This window comes from Pteronotus mesoamericanus, unplaced genomic scaffold, assembly GCF_021234165.1.
Source record: "Pteronotus mesoamericanus isolate MK-2021 breed Mesoamerican mustached bat unplaced genomic scaffold, CSHL_Meso_final scaffold_174, whole genome shotgun sequence".
Lineage (NCBI taxonomy): Eukaryota > Metazoa > Chordata > Mammalia > Chiroptera > Mormoopidae > Pteronotus > Pteronotus mesoamericanus.
This window is the reverse complement of record NW_026555309.1, coordinates 30,229,070-30,249,107: the sequence shown is the minus strand read 5'-3', so window position 1 is coordinate 30,249,107 and position 20,038 is coordinate 30,229,070. Positions and strand designations below refer to the sequence as shown.

General features: G+C 37.3%; 1 protein-coding gene across 2 annotated transcripts in view; it reads left to right on the top strand.

The window, feature by feature from the left end:
• Positions 1–2,834: 2,834 nt before the first annotated feature.
• The window catches only part of TRPS1 (transcriptional repressor GATA binding 1), a 230,112-nt gene continuing 212,908 nt past the window's right edge, over positions 2,835–20,038 (top strand). Inside the window, exon 1 of one of the 2 annotated variants that reach the window (XM_054590418.1) lies at positions 2,835–3,256. Coding sequence is in view for 1 of the 2 variants with exons in the window: in XM_054590417.1 (XP_054446392.1) it covers positions 3,918–3,927 (10 nt within the window). In the remaining variant the exon portion in view is untranslated. Of the gene's footprint in view, positions 3,257–3,729; positions 3,928–20,038 lie in introns of those variants that run through there. The other variant, XM_054590417.1, reaches the window with a different exon arrangement.

The following is a 20,038-nucleotide window of genomic DNA, read 5'->3' as shown; positions in this document are numbered from 1 at the left end:
AGCTTATACATATTGTGTCAATCAAGAGCATATGTAATATATCTAAAGCATGAGGTAAAATTTACTTCATAAATTATTTCATAAATAAATAATTTGCTTGAAAAAGTTTACAAAAATATTTGTGCTTTTATTAAGTTCTCTACAGATCTTTTGTGGTTCATGTAAATGAATTGATACAGACAGCATTTTGATCTGTTAAACTCAAAATATAAAAAGGAACATGAAAAGAGTCTTCCTTTCTCAGGCAAACTTCAGGAAAATTGGGTCCGTGAAACTTCATTCATTAAATTTTTAAGTGACCATGAATTTGTTGGCTTCAATACCTGAAATGTAACTTTATCCTTTCAATTGAAGAACATAACTCACCCTCAGACCTTTGACTTTCACGTTTTATATAATGTATAATTTTGGGTACACTTAATGGTCAAATTTTGTATTATTACAGGTGGAAAAACACCAGCCATCTCAAGGGTTTTGTGCTTGCAAAAGCATGTAATTTAATTTTTTTGAACCAATTTAATCAATGATTGTTTCACGTGAGTAAATTTACACTCTTGATGATTGCCTTACATGTGAGAGTGACGAAGAGGAAGATCACTTCCCCTTTTAAAATGTCATTTAAACCGTAGGAAGCAGAAATAGATTAGGAGACTAATCCTTGTGATATATTGTACTATTTAACTTTGCTGCTAAGACAATATAGCCTGAGATTTTATCAGTTAGATACCAGCTTCAGCAGTTTTAGGTGGTATTAACCCTTTAAATACAAACTGTTTTACTATTCAGATTCATATTTCAAAATTTATTTGATCTAATATTTTTAGTTAGTCATGGCTCAAGAATGTTTCACTCAGATCCTTTTTTTCCCTGAATAAAAATGCTTCTCACTCTGCCGTGCATATTTCCATAAAAGTCGGTAAGCTAATTTATGGCTTAAAAAAGAAAATAAAGGTCTATATTTAATATATGAATACTTTTTTACAGTGGAAATTGGCAGTGGACAGTATTAAATGACTCTAGTGTGAAAATATGCAGGTGGTCATTAGTAGCTGACTCTGAGATTTACTGAAGATTTTGATATTAATTTTCCCTGCAAGCAGCACTATATATAAATCTCACTGTTCCGAAATTAATTTAAATTGATGGTAACATATGAATAACTCCATGCATATAAGGTTCATTGTCTCCTCATTCTTTTAGGGAATATATTGTTTGTCTCCTTGTGAAACTGTATTTTGACTACTCTTTTGCCTGACTAGTTTCTCTATTGCAAAAGAATTAGTGCTTTTCTACTAATAGTGTATGGGACACAATACCAAAATTCTGGAATAAAAGTGCTACAAAAAGGAATCACATGTCTCCCTGACTAGGTATATTAAGAAGAAAAGAAGATCTTACAGAAGAAGCAGTAAGTTTCTAAAGAGCACATGCTTAAGTTAGAAAATTTTGATTGGCCTTTTCACTTCTGATAATATGTTTCAAAATATACACTTAGCTTTTTTTTTTTTTCTTAAACGATGCAAGAATTATTTAGTGAAAAAAATTCTGGAGGAAATCACTTCATCTTTGGCTTACAGATTCATGATTGTACCTCTCTAAAATTCTAATTTTAATCATTTTGTAGTTTGGAGAAGGAGGATGTTTCTTCTTTTAGCACAAAATTATTTTAAACTGATTTTCACCAGAGGAAAAACATGCCACTTAAAGTCACCCAACTGAAGAAAATGAAGTCCGAACTCCCAAGAAATGTTTACTTAGTTTTTAACACCTGCTATACTTTGAATCTTGTCATGGTATTCCTTTATGCTTTGTTGGTTTTTAGAAGTTAAAAAGGAAAAGAAAAAAACAAAACAACAAAACAAACCCACCCTGCCCAATGCAGTAACTTATTTTGAGGGAATTTCATTTCACAATGAGAGTATGTGGAGATGTGAAATAGTAAAGAGTATGTCACGCTTAATTCGGTGTTCCTTATCTTGCTACTATAACTCAAAAGAGCTGCAGACACTAATCTTGCAGCATTGGAATAATGTTCCCATCTTACCTATTTTGTAGTACCACTAGTACGCACTCATGGAGCTCGCTCGCTTCTCCCTAGCCCACAAAACCATAGCACCTTCAGTCTGCACTTCTCCAACTCAGGATAGAGTTCAAGTTCTTCTCAAGCCCACTTGCCATCAAATGCATGGGCAACAGCCCACCGACTAGATGTCCTGAGACTTCATGTCCTAGAAAAAGGGCGGGGGAGGGGCCACACACACGCGCACACACACAAATCCTGCCTCGTTTAATTGGGAGGGAGAAGGGAAAGTAACACCCCAAAAGGTAAAAGCACTTTTAGAGTTCTTTTGACGGCTCCTGAGAGCATCTCCGAGTGTTTTGGGACCATCGATTTGGCCACCGCGCCCTGGCCCCTCACCTGCGCACCCCCTACCCCCAAGGTAGGTCCTTATCTTTATCTTGTTATTCTAAAGCTTTCGGATTTTTTCCTGGGTTTCCAGCCCGCACGTTCACACAGCGGGTGGGGGAGGAGGAGGAGGGGGCAGAGGCGGGGCGGGAAGGTAGCCGGGTCCCTACACCGCGCAGCTCTCATTTGCGGCGCTCGGACTCGGGCGAAGTTCTCGCGCAGCCGGCGGGCCGCGGCCGGGGCCGGTCCCGGCGGGCGGCGGCGGCTGGTGCTCGGAGCCGGGCGGGGCGGCGGCGGAGGCGGCGGCGGAGGCGGCGGCAGCGCGGGGACGCGCGCTGTCTCTTTAAGGGAGCTCGGTCTGGGGTGGCGCTTTCCTCCGCGAAGGCTCCTTTGATATTAATAGTGTTGGTGTCTTGAAACTGACGTAATGCGCGGAGACTGAGGTCCTGACAAGCGATAACATTTCTGATAAAGACCCGATCTCACTGCAATCTCAAGCGTCCTCTTTTTTGGTGCTGCTTGTTTCTCCAGACCCCGCGTCCTCTCGATCGCTCTCTCGCCTTTCCATTTTTTTTTTTTTTAACAAAAAACACCCCCCCTCCCCTCTCCCACCCGGCACCGGGCACATCCTTGCTCTATTTCCTTTCTCTTTCTCTTGCTCTCCCTCTCTCGTTCTCTCTTTTTTTTAATAAGGGGGGGGAGGAAAAGGGGGGGAGGCAGGAAAGACCTTTCTCCCCCCCCAAATAATCCAAGATCAACTCTGCAAACAACAGAAGACGGTTCATGGCTCTGGCTGCCGCGCCACCATCTTTCGGGCTGCGGAGGGTGTTCTTGACGATTAATCAACAGGTAAGGAGGGGAGGCCCGGCGGCCTCGGGGCCGGGGCGCGGGGGGCGGGAGGGGGGGCGGGCACGGGAGCCGCTCGGCCCGGCCCGGGCACCGCGCTGCGAGTGCTGCGCCCAAGCGTGTGTGCGCAAAATGTGGGTGATCGTGAGCGGGGAGCCCTGGGAATTAAAAGTGACTTTCTTTGGGAAAAGAAAAAAAAAAAAAAAAAGCGGAGGGAGTGTGCAGAAAGCCAAGCGAAGGCTTCTCGGGTTTCACATGCATTTTCTTTCTTCCTTTTTTTGCGCGTGTGATTTCTTTCTTTCTTTCTTCTCTTCTCCTCTCTTCCCCCCGCCCCCCCTTTTGGTGGGTCTAAGGCATCTGAGCCTTAGAAAGAGCGACTTCAAACTGCAGTAGCCCCTGGAGTCAGGAGGGTCAAGTTCAGCCGCCGGGGAGGAGGAAAAACAAATCCCCATTTGCCAAAAAAAGAAGTTTCAGGCCGGTGCCCCCTCCCCCTCTCAGCCTCACTCCCCCTCTCTGTCTCTTTCTGGCTGATTTTAATTCTCTCCTACCGGGCGCGGCGGAGGAGCTGGAGGTGGCTGGACCCGAGGGGCCGCCGCCGCCAACACCGCCGCCGCTGCAAGTTTTCTGGGGCTCCTGACAAGCGGGGAGCAGACTAGGCACCAGCATGCATAGTAGTAAGTTGGGCGAACTTGGGAGGGTCAGGAGGGTCTCAGAGAGGGGCCTTCGTGGGGTCCCCAAAGTAGGAAAACAGCACAGGACCGGCGTTGGCTTTGAAGAGTTTGCAAAACCAGGCTTCAAACTTTTTTCCCGTAAAGGCCCAACTGAGCCGGAGAAGGAGGGTTGTCGCATCCCCTGATGCACCCGCCTGTGCGCCGCTCAGGGCGGTTTGGCCGAGGGGTCTGTGCCCGGTCCGTGCCATGTGGCAGGGCCTTGCAGCCAGGGCGCTTCCGTAGGGGCTGAGGAAGGGGCAGACTTCCTCTGCGGTGCGGATGATGCGCCATGTGTCTCGGGTCAGTGGACACTAGCCGGTGATTAAATGCCTGACAGCGGTGGGATATCCAGGCTGACGGGCGCTTCGCCTTCTGCCTAGTTCCTGTCTGGGTTCTAGAAAAACGCATCTTTGAAAGGCCAAGGCAAACACCGGCTGCCCCCTCAAATAACTCCAGGATTACAGGACCCCATGAATAATTTGAGGGTGAGGCGGGGGTGGGAGCTGTTTGAAGTGCAAAGATGTTTTTGTGTCTGGGAAAGGTTTTTTTTTGTTGTTGTTGTTAGTACCTGTGTGAGATGGTGGTGTTTCCCCTAGGGAAGTCAGTAACTGTTTTATGGCCCTGAGACTCTAAAGCAATTGAAGTTAGAGGGCGAGAAAGACTGGTGGGTGTCAGGGGGAATCTTGGACTTAACTAAGTTTTAGGTCTTGCTTTACTTCCTCATATCTTTTTAGGCCTCGTAATTGATAACTATGAAAGTTTTTGAGTAAGTGCGCTGGATCTTAATGATGAACCACAATTATGATAGAATATTCATCTTTAACCTATTTTGGAAAATCACGGCTAGACTTTTCAGTGAGGTAAGTGAAGTGAGAAGCTCAGCGGAGAAGTTAAATCGCAGAGAAGTTAGGCCGATTCATTGCACTTTTGTAGAGTCATTGAACTTTTGTAAACGCACCAGGTGAACAGGAAAGGGTCTGAGAGGAATACTAAGTACAAAGGGAAAACGCAGATCAGCCGGAGACAAAAACTACAAAGAAGTGATAACTCTAGGCCTGGTTGTTGCCTAACATTTGATTGCTCAAAGCAAAAATAAAATAGGAACCTTCCTAAAAGTCTTCAGAGTCCTTCAGCTCGATAAGGTAAAACCTATGGATCTTGCTGGCTTCATGTTACTTTCCTGCTGGTTTTGGGAAAAGTTGATCATTTAGAAAACTCTGCCAGAGTTAAAAATGCAAGGGGCAGCAAGGGAAAGTAATGCGCGCAGCCAGTTCTTGACGTGGACAAAATGAGAATGAAAGTTTCTCAACTCACTGTTGTAAAGTTTCTTACATGCTGCTCGTGAGCTTAGAACACTTTCTCAGATATTCCACCAGTTCATGTGAAAAAGCCAGCCAGCTCTAAAATGGTGTGGGCCTTTTTTCTTTCCCCAAGTGCGCCAGGGCTGGGAATAAATACAGGGTCTGTATGGGAAGATGAAGTGTTTCCTGTTAAGTTGTGATGCTGATGGGACAGTCTGGAAATGAGACCAACGTTGGGAGGATTTTTTTTTTTTTTACCTTTAAGTGAAAGTTTATTAATGACACGCTTAATCTTAACAAGTCAGACATATCGTTCTTAGAGCTTCTCTCTCCTCAGAGTTTTACACTTTCCTTTTTAGTTATACTCTGGGATGAAACATCTCTAGATTCAGTGGACTAGACAGGGCCACTAATGTGCTAAACTTTGACGATTATTGCTGGGTATTAATAATGTGAAAAGAAAACTCCTGAGGGGAAATAGAGTTTCCTGCCAATATTCTGACTTGATTTCTCTAAATGTGAGGCATCCCGAGGCTTTATTAATAAATACTCTGTTGGCAAAGTGTTATTTCTCATCGGTGAGCCGATGTTGGCGGCTTCCCGATGTATCTGTTGTATGTTAGGATATATGTGTGTAGAATACTTTTTCACACGTAATAATAACCAGGTCTGACACTGTCCAAATAAATAGTGGACCATAAAAAGTTCCTTACAAAATAGTTTGTCACTCCTTTGAATTCTAGACGCTGTAAGTGTCTCCACTGCTATTTAGATGTCCTTTGTGTCTTGAAGGTAACATTAAATGTGAGGAGAGTGTCCTAGTAGCTGTGAAGTCGGAGTTGATTTTGGAGCTCAGCCTTTTTTCGCTATTTTAAATGAGTTTATATAGTTCCTGCTTAAAAACAGGTTAGAATCTATATTAGTGTGCTAATCGTGGGTGAGTTGCATATGCCCTGACCATATTTTCAGTATTATTTTTTCATTTTCTTTTAAGTCATATTACTTCTGAGTTTACTCTGATTTCTACAATGTAGGTCTCTGGACTACACGTAAGGAAATCTTCATTCATCAGGGAAACCTTCAAAACGGAAATGAATGCAGCTGTGAAAAAGCTGCTTTTAAGATCCTATTTCAATGATGTTTCTATTATATTATTGTTGTTATTATTTGTGAGTGTATGTGTGGAGAGAGGCAGAGAGAGAAATACAGACCACAGTTTACATTTAATGATCTGCATATTCCTATTAAGAATGCCAAAAAGTGTTAACTTTTCATAAACTCCTGTCTTCTTTGTTGAAGTGAATGAACATTACTGAAAGTTTTAAAATACTTATGGCAAATTATTTTTGAGCTAGAACTTTATTTCTAAGTGGGATTGAGCATGAATTATTGGGTTCGTGGCCTTTAAATGTTTTCCATATTCAGTTATGTAAAAATTATTATTTTTCACTTCAATACCCCTTTGATAGCAAACAATAATGTAACAATACTATGCTATTGTGTATAAAACAAAATTGACTTTTAAAAAGTTATGGGCAGGTGTTTATCATTGATTTAAAGGGAAAATTATTATTTTTGAAATAAGTGATGCACTTAAAATGACTGGTGCACGTTAAAACTTATTCTTATTAAGATATTCTCTGGTGTGTAAAATGAGGCCATTCATTCAACAGACTGACAACTTTCCACTTGGTATTTGCCTTTGCTTAATTTAGTTTCCGCAGGACAGCTAGTGTGGTAGTCTGCATCTGTTTTTGGCAGGCATAGAAAACTATAAACTCAGACAGTTCTGCCCCAAATAGTGCAGCTCACAAATTACAATCAATTTGATAAAAACAGCCAAGTTTTATAGACTTGCTTTCTGTTGATCATCCTTGGTGAAGCTTTCAGGTAACGGAGGTTTGTTTCTCTCTCTGCCTTTTGCTGGTTGTAACTGCTAACCCCACTGATAACTAATTCTGAGTCCTGTTTACTCATTTCTCTTATTATTTATTGAAATTTGAGGATATTTATGACACCATATTTAGACTTGGTTTTACTGTGTCTATGTATATGATAACCACATTCCTCTTTTGATATAATTACATGGAAAGAAGTGAATGTTTTGTTACTATAGTAGTCATGATTTATGGAATTCTGAGGGCCCCCTTAGATAAAATATGAAGAAACTTTTACAGCCTTTGCCAAGCAGAAATTTAATCTCATTCTCTGAGGGTACTTGTAATTCTTATGTATAGAGAAGTCTGATGCACTTTGTAGTCATTTACATTGAAAAAAAATTGAGCAGAATTTTTATAATTATCCAAATCATTTATCTCCTAAAACCTTTGACCAGTGGAATAAATATGCTAAAATGTCAAAATGTAAAAGTGTTGTTTTTTACTACCGTTCAGGAGCAAACAAGGCTGCAGAGAGAGTGACCACTTTAAAAAACTTGTCCTGGTGTATAAGGGGGCCTTAAGCCACTTGTTTATTTGTGTAGGATATTTAATTAATTCTATAGGGGCCTTGTAATACCTTTCATGTTGGTGCTACGGCCACCTCTAGGGTTGTCATATCTCCCCGTGGTTCTCTGATCCCTGGGAACCGACTTTGCTGGTCGTTGGCTTGGTTCTCTGATGTTAGAATAATGTAGAACTTGATTTAGGTTAGAAAGAGATCTCTTCGATGTAGGAAAACCTCCTCACTACATTCGCAGAAGGATCTATGGATGGCAGTTATTCGAATTGTTAAGAGTTCAATGATGAAGCCTGACGGATCCCAGCAGCTATAGTGGCTGTTACCGTAGCGATGTCTCTTTGCAGTCCCACTTTTTTTCCCCTCAAGAGCACAAATCCAAATGGCAAAAACAAAGATGACCTTATCTATGTATTTCAAATTTGAAGCATCACTGGAAATCATTCTCTGATTCAGAATTATGACCTGAAAGAGAAATGACATCCAAACATTTCAAAGAGGACACTAAGGCAATGCTTTTTTTTGTTCCCAAGTATGTTTCATTAAAAATACGAAAGAAAACTTTTAATTTTTAAATTTTTCGAGCTCTTTAAAAACCTGCAGTAAATACTTTACAAGTGGCTAGACACCTTCCCTGGTGGTTTAGTTTATACAAGCAGGAAACTTTCTCTCCTACTCTTTCTCTCTCTTTCTTGTTTTCTTTAAACCAACTGACGTAATGCCAAACTTTGCTTTAAAAGAACAGACAGAAGTAATTGGTAGCTTTTAACTTTTAATAATGTTCTGGATTGGTTTTAGTGGCCAAAATGCCATTTAAAAAAAAAAAAGTTCAAGTAAGAACGGGCTTGTGGCCTGAGGAAGAAAGGCTCTGTTGATGTAGTTATTTTTATTCTTGTTTTTCAATCTGTTATTAAAAATCTTTCCTGCTGAACACTGCTGGATTTCTCCAATTGCTCTCTGTGATGGCTGGTGCATTTCAGGTTACCGTAACTTAAACAGTTTTGGGGTTTTGGGGAGAAGTGGGTATTTGTGTTGCATTATTTCTTTCTTATTTGGAAAAGAACAGTTGTTTTTGTTTCAACTGAGATGAATTAATTAAGATTATCAATGGCAACAGGTCAGTGAACATGTTCATATAAAGTTTGCTACACCTGTTAGCAAGAGCCTGAAATGTGGAAGTTTAATTGTAATATTAATCATTTTTATGTTCCGAGGGAGGAAAATAGATGAAACTTTACAAAAATATATTTTTAGAGGGAAAGCGTTAACTTTAAGGGTCAGTTTATTTCGGCTGGTGGTTCTTTTTTTTTCTCAAAATTTTAGATGATAATTTTTTAACCCTATTAATTACACAGTGTTTTTGTTTCCTTTTTTTCCTTTTTTAAATAGTCGTTTTTCTTTCTTTCTGATCTTGAACAGGCAAACAGAACTTTCTCCAATTAAAAGACATCTTGGTGATGTTGATTGACATCAGGGCAACTTCAGAAGCTGGCAAGTAGGAAAATCTTTCAGGAGGGCAAAAAGATTGGTGCCAGTATTTCCTTCCGCGGGCAAAGACGTTCCATCCAGAGATGGGGCCCTCGCCCCATTTGGTGGGCCAGAACTGAGAAACATTTCCAATGTGAATTGTTCCTAAGATTGAAATCTTGTGGTTGCTTGTCTGGGACGACTTTGCTTTTAACCCCAAATTTGTTCTGAGATTTTTTACTTTTTTAAACAGAGCATATTTTAGAAAAAAATACTAAAAATCAGGTATTACATTGATACCTTAAAATGTCTTGTAAGGCATGTATAATTATCATAAAAGCGTTCCACATATTTAGAGAAGTTGAGGTGTTCTTTGAGCAGAAATATGACAGTTTTGATTTACTGTATGCGTTTTTCAGTTTTTCTTGTGAGACCTGTAGACTTGAGTTCAAATCAGAGACGTTCTTTCTTTGCTAATTATGTCTTTCCCTAAGGATTTGTCAGGAAAAACTTTAGGAACTTAAGCTATAAGTTGTTCGCATCACTTACAGTGAGAGTGTCTTTGAGTAAGGCTTGGTGATTTTTTTTTTCCAAAGTTTTCAAGCCTAAATTTTAAGTTATGGGTCTGTGTGTCAATACATTTTTATATAAAGAATGTTGGCTTATTCAAAACTGAGGGAACAGTAACAAAGTTTAGCAAGAAGAAAACAAAAGGGAGAAGGAGGTCTTCAGAGCTGCCATCCTTTAATATCAGCAGCTTGTTTACTGTTCAGCGGTGGGGAGGGGTTGGAGAGGCTTTGTGGAAGATGATACAAAAAAAAAAAAATCATCAATTGCGCATATGATCCCCTCCCCTTAAGGTTTACTTAAACAATATGTTTCAGTTTTGCCTCAAACCATTCAGCACCACTTCTGCTCCAAGAATCCACCACTGTCTTGGTTCCTGAGCAATTAAGGATGACACTTTGTTATATAATGAACTGCAGTATTGTTTGAACAAAGGTAACATATTTTGATTTGTGTAATTTTGGGGGTAGTTGGTAGTAGGATACCTATAATATGAGAGGAAATCTAACAGTGTAAGTGCCTGGGAATGTTTGAAGTATTCACAGTAGCTCTTCTATGTTAAATCATTGCTGCTATGCGTGCATGCTATTATAGGTGTGTTTTATATATGTAATGCATGTAGACTGATTGTACATAGATACCCTTGATTGTAGTTTTAACATCTGAGCCATAACTCTACGCTTTAAACGTGAATCTTTTAAGGAAATACATGACCTACTTTATAAATTTTAGAAGTTGGAAATGACTATAGAGTTTAACTGTGACGAAGCTATCATCATCACGATACTTATATCTCCCTTGAATTTACTAAGAGATTAAAGAAATGACAAAAAACTATAAATCAAAATGCTACCTTTCAGTGTATTTTAAGAAATGCTTCTGAAGACAATGTTTTCAGAGTCCCATTTTTTGTTGAAAGGAGCAGTTAAGTGATGGTGCTGTTTCTGAATATATGTCTTTATGGGACAGCACTTTATAATTTACAATTCTGTCATCTTAAAACGTTATGTAGAAATACTATGGAACATGTAACGACTCCGTACTCTGACCATAGCGTTCTCCCCTAGGGTGATGGATTCTGTGCGTCACCCAAATGTGATGCTGTTTGCTAGGCTTGTAATACTGGTTTTGAGGGTTGCTCTATGTCCTATTTCATCAGGCAACACAATGCAACAACTTTGGTATCTAGGTAATTGACACAGTCAAAATAGGCTCTGGAAAATGTTCCAAATACTTTAAGTAAGTTAGAAGTTAACTTATATATTCAATTTATTTAACACTTGAATAAACAAATGACTCATTGTCAGCTCTTTAAACCTTCTATAGTAGTGTCAGAAGGAAATTTTCAAGTGTCTAGAGTTTATTTTGTTTCCTTTTTTTCCTTTATTTGGAGGGAACATGATTCTTTTATTTGCATTTATAATTGCTTCATCTGTTAATTACTTTGTATTTATGGTAGTACACAGTATAGTCTTATAAAGAATAATAAGCATATTCATATTATCTAATGTATATGTCCCAAGCCTTAAAAAACATTAATATTATATTATTAAATTGAGTACTATAATAACCAGGAATGAACCAATAGATACAACACAATTGATATTTAGACATTAAATATATTTTAGCTGTAGAAAAGAGAGGTGAAAGAGGTTTTGCTTTAGAGCTTTTTTATTTGTAGTATCTGGAGACATTTATAATATAACATGCTTCTTGATTAGATTCTACAATGTAGCTTTCAGTGATACTTGTGAATCACTATTTCAGTTTCTCCTTATAGAGGCATCTATTATGCCTGCGATCACATGCATCTATAAATAATGTGAATATATACGGCAGAAGTTTGTTTGTGGAATCTAAATTTCTCTATTACATGAAACACTTCATGTGCAAAGGGATCAAGCATTACTAGTCTAGTTTCAGCTTTAGTTTTCTCTGAGCTATGCACAGTGCAGCCTGTGAATGGGTGGCTTCATATTAACTTAGTGCATACATGGATGTGCACATAACTGTAGTCTCACTCATATAGAATGTTTTTTGCATTAAGACATTGAATAGAATTTTAACATATTTTATATATATATATATATTTTGAAATGAGTTCAGTCTTCATAATATACATTTTGATTATTTAATGCATCCCAACACCGATTTGGGGGTTAATTTCATGATCATTTGGGGTCTGAAATGAGAGCAAGATTGGCAAAATAAAAACCAGCTTCTACTTGTGGCTTCTTTGTGGTGTCATTGTCCACACATCATCTTTAGCTGTGAAAGATATAGAAATAAATACATCAGCCTGTTTTTCCCTCAATAATATGAAGCAGTTCCAAATATATAAAAATTTCTGAAAGAGGTTTTGGCATTTGTTTCCGCTTTACTTTTTGATGCCATTACATACTTTTGAAAGAGGATCTAGTTCACTTTAACTTTAAAAAGTACTGTTCAAATGATGAACGTTGATACTGGTCATATAGATATTAATTGGAATCAAGGCCCATGTTATTAAATTTTCTCAAATATTAGTCTAATTGTTGAATGATTAATAATTCTCTATCAATTATTTTTAGATATACCTTTGTGATTTTTTAAAATCATGCTTTGTCTATATTTGGTGGCTGAATATTTAAATAAAACAACTTAAGTTATAAATTAAAAAGCCACAGATGATTATGTTTAATACTGTCTTTAAGTTATTCTTTTAAAAGATTATTACAAATGTTGTTCCTCAGTTAAACAAAGTTAAGTGAGTTGTAGGAAATAACTTAGGTACAAGTGGTCAAAACAATTACACATTCAAGTAATAAGTAATATAAAACATTATTTTCTGCAATTTATAAGCAAATAGTAAAAGATATTTCTAACTTTACATTTAGAATGAATTTGCAATACAGTCATTAGGTATAAGATTTGGTCATTTACTATGAGAAAGTCACTATCATCTAAATATCAAATACAGTGAACAGTTTATTTTACTCTCTATCTCAGCACTGTTTATTTTACCTTTAAATGTCCCATTTTTTAGGACAACTTATGTCGGTGAAAGAGTGCCCTAGGCATTTACTTTCTACTTTTTCTTTGTACTTGATAAATTTTCAGTAAGAAAGCTGCCACTCGTAAAATGTAAGACCAATAATAAAAATCATAATGTACACATTTTATATGTAAATATGTGTTCATGATCTTGCACGTTCACTTTGTCAAACATTTAACTCTTTGGTGTTACACTTATGTACACACCTGTCATGTACTTTTTACTCCCAGAATAGGTCCACATATTGTTAACGTTTAGTTATGTATGCATGATCTTGACACTCCCTGAATAATTCCATGCATCACTGGTAATGATAAAAATTTTAAAAGGAGACTGATAATGATTAGAAATGCAGAATAAGACATTAGATATGAGTGTTAGCAGGTTTTACTCCTCTTTGTTTTTCCCATTTTCAGTTGCTATTTAGAGAGAGAGAAAGAGAGAGAGGCTTAAGTACTGTACCATCAATTTTAACGTAAGGAACGATAGCTATATATAGCTTCATTTATTTGTGTATTTTTGACATAGAAAACTTCTGACCTCTTTGCCTGTGGTACTTGGGAATTTTAGATAAACCCCATTGGGGTCACACTCATCAGTTCCGGCTTTGCGTGACAAAAAGCATTCTCTAGCTTCTGTTGCGCTACTGTGCTGTTTTCCTTCAGGAGTGGACGTCCTGTAAGTTAATTTGGCATTTGAAAGCACAACTAGAATTTTTCCCTTTTGAAAATCCTCTGGCTGGTTTTCAGAGTAAGCAGAGATCTCAGGCAGTGTGATGTCGTTCATTTCAGGATGCTAAGGGAAATTATGCTGAGACCAAGCATGCTTCCTCGGGATTATTCTACCATGCTTTGTTGACATTTTTTCCTTTTTCCTCTTTGGGCTCTAATATTTCAGTTTTTGGAGAAATAAGTATTTCTCTCTTTAAAGGGAAAATGTACCAGTTGTAGGGTTTTTACCCACATTTACTGTATCATGGCAGGGGGCGGGGGGAGCAGTTTCTGAAGAGGAAGAAGCTCAAATACTGTAAAATAATAATTTCGTTTATTGTTTGTTGCAAGCAGGCCTTTGCCATTCCATTTGTATGAGGAAATGCATTGAATGAAATTAAAGAAAGTTGTGGTATAATTTTGAAACAATTGTAAGTACCAACTGTGACATATTTCTGGCAAAAAGATTAAGACAATTTTAGTTACTCAGTGCTTCTCCCAAACTCTCTAGTCCAAGTTTATAAATATATATTTGACAAGTTGATCACAGATGATGCTTGAAGTGAATGTGTCTTGATTCAGGGAAGAGAGTACTTACATTATTCTCACTGTCAGTAAGCTTTATTTAGATTTGCAAGAAATAGAATGCCAGCTATCATGTTATCAGCCCTTTGAAGTCTTCACTGAAGAGTTTTATTGTTTATGGTAGCTTATGTTCAATAACATCAAGCACAGGCAGCTTAACATATTTGTACGTTGAGCCCTCGCAAGGTTCAATAAGTGATTGTATTTCCATCAAGATTTAGGGAGTAATGTCCTAGAGTAGTAGCCATCTAATGAGAATGATTCTGAAGTCTGGAATTTGTAGCTGATTTTCGGGAGCTACGGCATAAATATAATGCCAGGTAGAAATATTCAGGGTGATCACCTTTTGTAAAAGTTAGTTCTGTCTTTCACGTCTAGGAAAATATAGCAGTGAATGTTTGCGTTTTGTATGTTTTGTCTCCAAGCAGAGGAAACTGACAGTTTTATGTTTTAAGTGCCGAAAGTTGTTCTTGGCTAAGCAGTCCCTGAGTTAATCACTGGGATGTTAACTTGAATTTTTGTCTTTAAAAAGTTTTCAATTTTTAAAACGAAATATGTTCCCATTATTTCCAAATTAATATTCTGCATTCTGGATTGGTTTTTAGAGACATGTTTTCCAAATTCTCTTGTATTGCCTGAAGTCCATTGATTTTGAAATACTTAGCTTTGTTTTTTTAAGCTTTTCAGAAAAGAGAGGAAATGCTTCATCATTTTTTTTAGAGTTTTCTTATTATAGAATCTTTGTTATTCCCATAAGATGCAAATTAATTTTGCATTATTTTCTATTTTTTCCTTTTGGGTTATCTTTTTAGAAATTCATTTTGAAATATCAAATTGAGAGATCAGTGATTTCAGCTCTCCTTCTATACCTTTCTGTGATAAGATATTTTGGTTATTTCTAAGGATTCACTATGGAGAAATCCTTATCATGTTATTTGCATACTTTTGTTTTTACTTCCAAAAAAAATGGTGTTTGAAAATCCTGTATTTATTTTTTGAGATAACTGCAAAAATTCTGAATGTTATAAATTAACATGACATTTAGTTATTTCTCATTTGCGTCTTAGGCAGTTTGTACCTAAAAACGTGATTGAAGGAAAAAGAAAAATATTTTAACCAGCTTTGAAATCAGTTTAAGTTATTCTTTGGAATTTTCCAAAAGTAATAAAAAAAATTAAAGACTGTCAATACACAGGATTAAAATTAAACCTGTATAATCACTGAAGATGTTAACCTGACTTATTTCAGTGTAAAGGTGTCTTGGTGTAAAGAAAATTTTCTTTGGTTTTGCCTGCATTTTATTTTTTGCAAATGACTTTGCTTAAAATGATTGGCATCCTTAAATTATCGTTATATGTAAAACAAATAAGGTTGTTACTATAAAGAAGTAACAGCTCTGCACATTCATCTAAAGGCTATTTACAAATATTTTCATTTGGAATAAATGCATCAGGCCCAAAAGAAAAAGATATCAATTGCAAACTTAGTCCCTAACAAGTCCCCCATGCTACTCACTGAAAACGAAGTTGATTTTAAAAGAGCGTGCTATCTACACGGTGGAGGGTATTCAACAGTATTTTGGTGTCTCTACTAGTAGAAATATGGACATTTCAACCAACCGCCTCCTTGTTTGGTTCTTGTGATGTCAGGAGAACATTTTGCCAAAGGTTTGGTCCAGAGTAATCAAAACCGTGTTGTTGCAAGTAGACTAATGTGATGATTTGAAATCATGTTTACTGTGTTATTCTGAAAGGATAATTTAAAAACATTTACCTATTTGGAATATAATGGAAAAGCTAGGTGGGGACAGTTTTGTTTTTTTTTGTTTTTTTTTAGATTTAATTCAAAGCCTCTAGATACAGATAACGAATAAAAAACAATCCCCCAGATCATTTCTTCTTTTCCTCATGTAGGAGAAAAGGGGGTTTATTAGCATAAACAATATTATAGAAATAATTGATCCCCTTCATTTTGACAAAAGATGATCATGTGAAAATATGAGCAAAATTTCTGAGCCCAATAATATGTGCTCTTTATTTCATTAGGTTACATCAGTAAAACCATGGACAAAGGAAATAAACAGAAGAATAAAAATTTAATCGCCTATCTGAGGTCAGATGGAGAGTGAACTGCGTAGCCCGTGAGAGAATTTTCTTAGCTTTGTGCCTGTGCTGTAAAACCTGGTCCCCATCTGCTTTGCTGACGGGCATAGAGTTCATCTTATGTGTAAATGTGTAATATCCTGCCTACCGCACACATGAGGAAATGTGGATCTAGACTGGAGAGTCTTTTAGCTGTTTTGTTGTTGTTTTTGTTGTTGTTGTTGTTGTTGTTGTTGAAAAATAGACCCTGGCCAATAAAATACTTCTTTTTTCCATGGCTGGAACTTGGCTTGAAAGGTCAGTTGGAAATGTGCTGTTCAATTTTAAGTTTTGTTTCTTCATTTCTTTTTCATTAGGGTATTACTCAGAATGTCCCTAAGGATCATACTTTATTTTGAATGATAAAGGGGCCATGAGAGTTACTATCCACTCTAGCAGAGTCATCTTGTTTTACACAGGAGAAAACAGAAGATTAAGTTAAGTGAATGTCTCGTGATCAGACAGCTACTTAGATAAAGGACTGAACTTGAACCTGTGTCTGGTCACCATCCTCATTTATATATAAGACACCGGGCAGTTTTGAGGTTTGTTGAGGAAATCTGCCTAAATGTTTGAGATTCTTTAATCTTTATTTTTCCTTTGGCATGTAGATACGAGAATAGAATTATAGTATCAGTTGTTAGTATGCAGCAGGGAATTGATCACACAATATATTGGTACATTCATATTATTTCCCTATTAATACCATATGAAGAACGAGGAATCAAATGTTTAGTTTAGCCGTTATCCTGGAAGGTTCAAAAGTTACCGCAGACAATTTAGGCCTAACGTTTCTTTCAAACACTTGAGTGATTGAGGTGCCTTTGGATTCACTTACATAAAATCCAGTTGGTGCTGAGGAACTGCTTATAAAATGGTTATTAATAAGAAGTGAGTTTGCATTATTCTTCTCTCCTTAGCTTAATATACTTCAACATTGATCTGTTTTGAGACCAATTTAAAAAAAGAGTGGTCCATTTGAATATTGGATTATTTGTCTTTCAGGAAACTGGACATTTTTTTCATTCATAACAGCCATTAGTTTCTTGGTTGGTTGAAAACTATAGACAGTATTTCTGAGATTAGGCCTCAAATGTGCAGTCAGTTACTAAAACATGACTGAGAAATTATTTGTGGTATTCTACGTAAACTCCTCAGCATTTATAAAAACAAATTAACAAAAAAAATGAAGTAACCTCATTTATTTAATGCCTTTATTCTTAATCCTGTATTTTGAGTGATTTCAACCTAAGTGTAGTGAAAATGAAAATTGAATGCCTTTATTATTTTTAGAATTTCTTTAATGTTCTGTTTTTATACATGATCTTGCTACCCAAGATGGATGCAGTTACCGTTTCTTTATTGGTTACAGTTAGGCTAATTTTAATCATTTACTTTGTTGCATTGGAAAAATAGGAAAAGGTTTTTTCTTCTTAAGACATCTGAGGTATTTCACTTATGTTTTTTTTTTAAACTTATCTTTCAGTGCTGATAGTGATATTGTGTACTCTGAAGGGTTAATGCAACTTTCCCCATCAGTGGTGAAATTTATGAGATTTCCAACCCTGGATTTCCTTTTATGTTTTAAAGAATTGCAGTAATTCCAATGCAGAAAGATGTTGTACCCAAAACATGCTGCAGACTCTTTTCAAGTCAGCTCCTGAAGTGACTGTAGAAAAGATGAGGGGGTGTGTGAGACTGTGTCAGACCCTGGAAATGGGCCCGTTTGGTCCGGAGTCTGATTGGAACCCATTTCATGTTGAGTTGCAAGGTGCCTTTTATGTGTCTGAGTTTTCCGCTGTTTGTATTTTAGCCAGAGGGCAGGCTTGACTTAGTTCGGTTGCGTTGTTTCATTAATGTTTCTTTAGGTAAAAACTCTTTATAAATGGCTGCAGATAGTTTTTCCTTTAAAATGAAACAATTTGCTTGTGGAAAAGAATCATCTTCAGTCAGTCAGAAATAACCAATTAAGTCAGAGTAATAGAATGATTATTAACATTAAAAAGCAATTCTTCTAACATGGGTTAAGGAACCATTTTAACTATTATGCTGGTCATCCCACATAAAATCTCTTTCCTGGTGTAGTGAGTGTATTATGCAGAGAAAGGCTGAAAACTTCTATTATCCTTATTACATAACGACCTAGGAATTTTTTCCAGCCCTTCCTCTGGTTTTTTTCTTTTTATAAAGTTTATATTTTTTAATGCTGATTATGAATTACAGTTTAACATCCAATGTATACCTGATAGAACCATAGGAAACGCTAGAAATGCCTAGTTTACCCTAGTTTTCCTTTATGTTATTTAGAATTTATTTTTCCGAATAAATTATTGGATTCTCCCCCAATATGCAGACTATTTCTTTTTCTTCTTTTACTTCAGGGGATTGGAACCTCACTGTGTCCTTTTGGCATTGCAGACCAAAATAAGTTGAAAGTGGCTCTTACTCAGGGCTTTGTTGATCAGAATGTACTTTCTTGTTGACTTTTAAAGGAGATTAGGTCCAGAAAGGTTTAAATAAGATGAGTTTTTGTGTGTCATTTTTTTCTTGCCCTTTCTTAAGGGATTTGCTTTGCTGATAAATCAGTGTGCATTTAATTTTATTTCCCCTTAATCACAACTCGACTATTATATCGACTTACTCTTGGTAAACCTCCTCTCGCATACTCTTTTTTATATTTTATAATCTGTTTTATACTTGTTCTCGTGGCGCATGTTTGTGAGCAAAGACTGTCCTGGATGTTTTATAGAGGGTAGTTAAGTGGTATTTGTCTTCTGCCCATTAGGATTTTAATCCAATTGTAGTTATTTATTGAGCATTCTTGGAGTCTAGGAAAAATCCAGTTGTGATTCTGTAGCTAATATATGGCTACTGAAGCTGACTTATTGGTTAGGGTTTAAGCACTGGGGTGATTTTAGGTAATGATAGACAAATACTAAACATATCTCCTTTGACAATTTAGAAAAATACAAGGTAAAACAAGACAAAAGGCTACTCTTATTTATTTCCAGATGGATTTCATCTTGTACTTGGCATGGCACAAAGTCAAAATGTTGCTCTTTGAGATTTATTAATTAGAATGTTCTTAAGCCAGATATGGAATGCAGTCTTTTTTTTTTTCCAGATAAAAGATAAACCTACTCAGATATAAAAATAAACTAAGAGTGGGGAAAATATTGAAAGCCTCAGTCTGGGGCTCCTTTCACCTACATCTTCATTCCTCAGCTCAGTGAAATCTGCCCAGGCCCCTCCTTTCGTTGACAGTGCTGTTTGAGGACCCCAGTGGCCTCATGGTGGCCAAGCCCCGTGGTCGTTCTGTCTGACTGCATCTCTTCAGTAGGTTGGGTGCTGCCAGCCATTTTTCTGAATGTCCCTCCTGGCATGGCCTCTGGGGCACTGCCATGCTTATTCTGGTTTGCCCTTCACTTTCCTCTTCATCTCTACACTTTTCCTTGAGGTTTATAAGCTTTCAGCTTTTAATGGGAATGGGGTAACTCCAGTGTCGTCACCTCTAAGCTAACTTGGCTTCTGACCTCCAGTCTCCGTGCTCTTCAGATGCCACTGATACTGGATCTCAAATATTTAGTCCCGAACATTCCCAAACCAACCTGGGTTCATGTTCTTCCCTCTGAGAAATACCTTTCATCTAACCCCATCTATAGGAATTCTACCTATTCCTCAGATGTTGGTTTTGTATTTTTTTTTTTTTCTTTCGGAAGCCTTCCCATTTCCCTTCATTTAGATTTAAACACCCCTGCCCTGGGCTCCCATTGCAAGTTGGAGGAGAGGAGGAACATACCCAATTCATTTTGG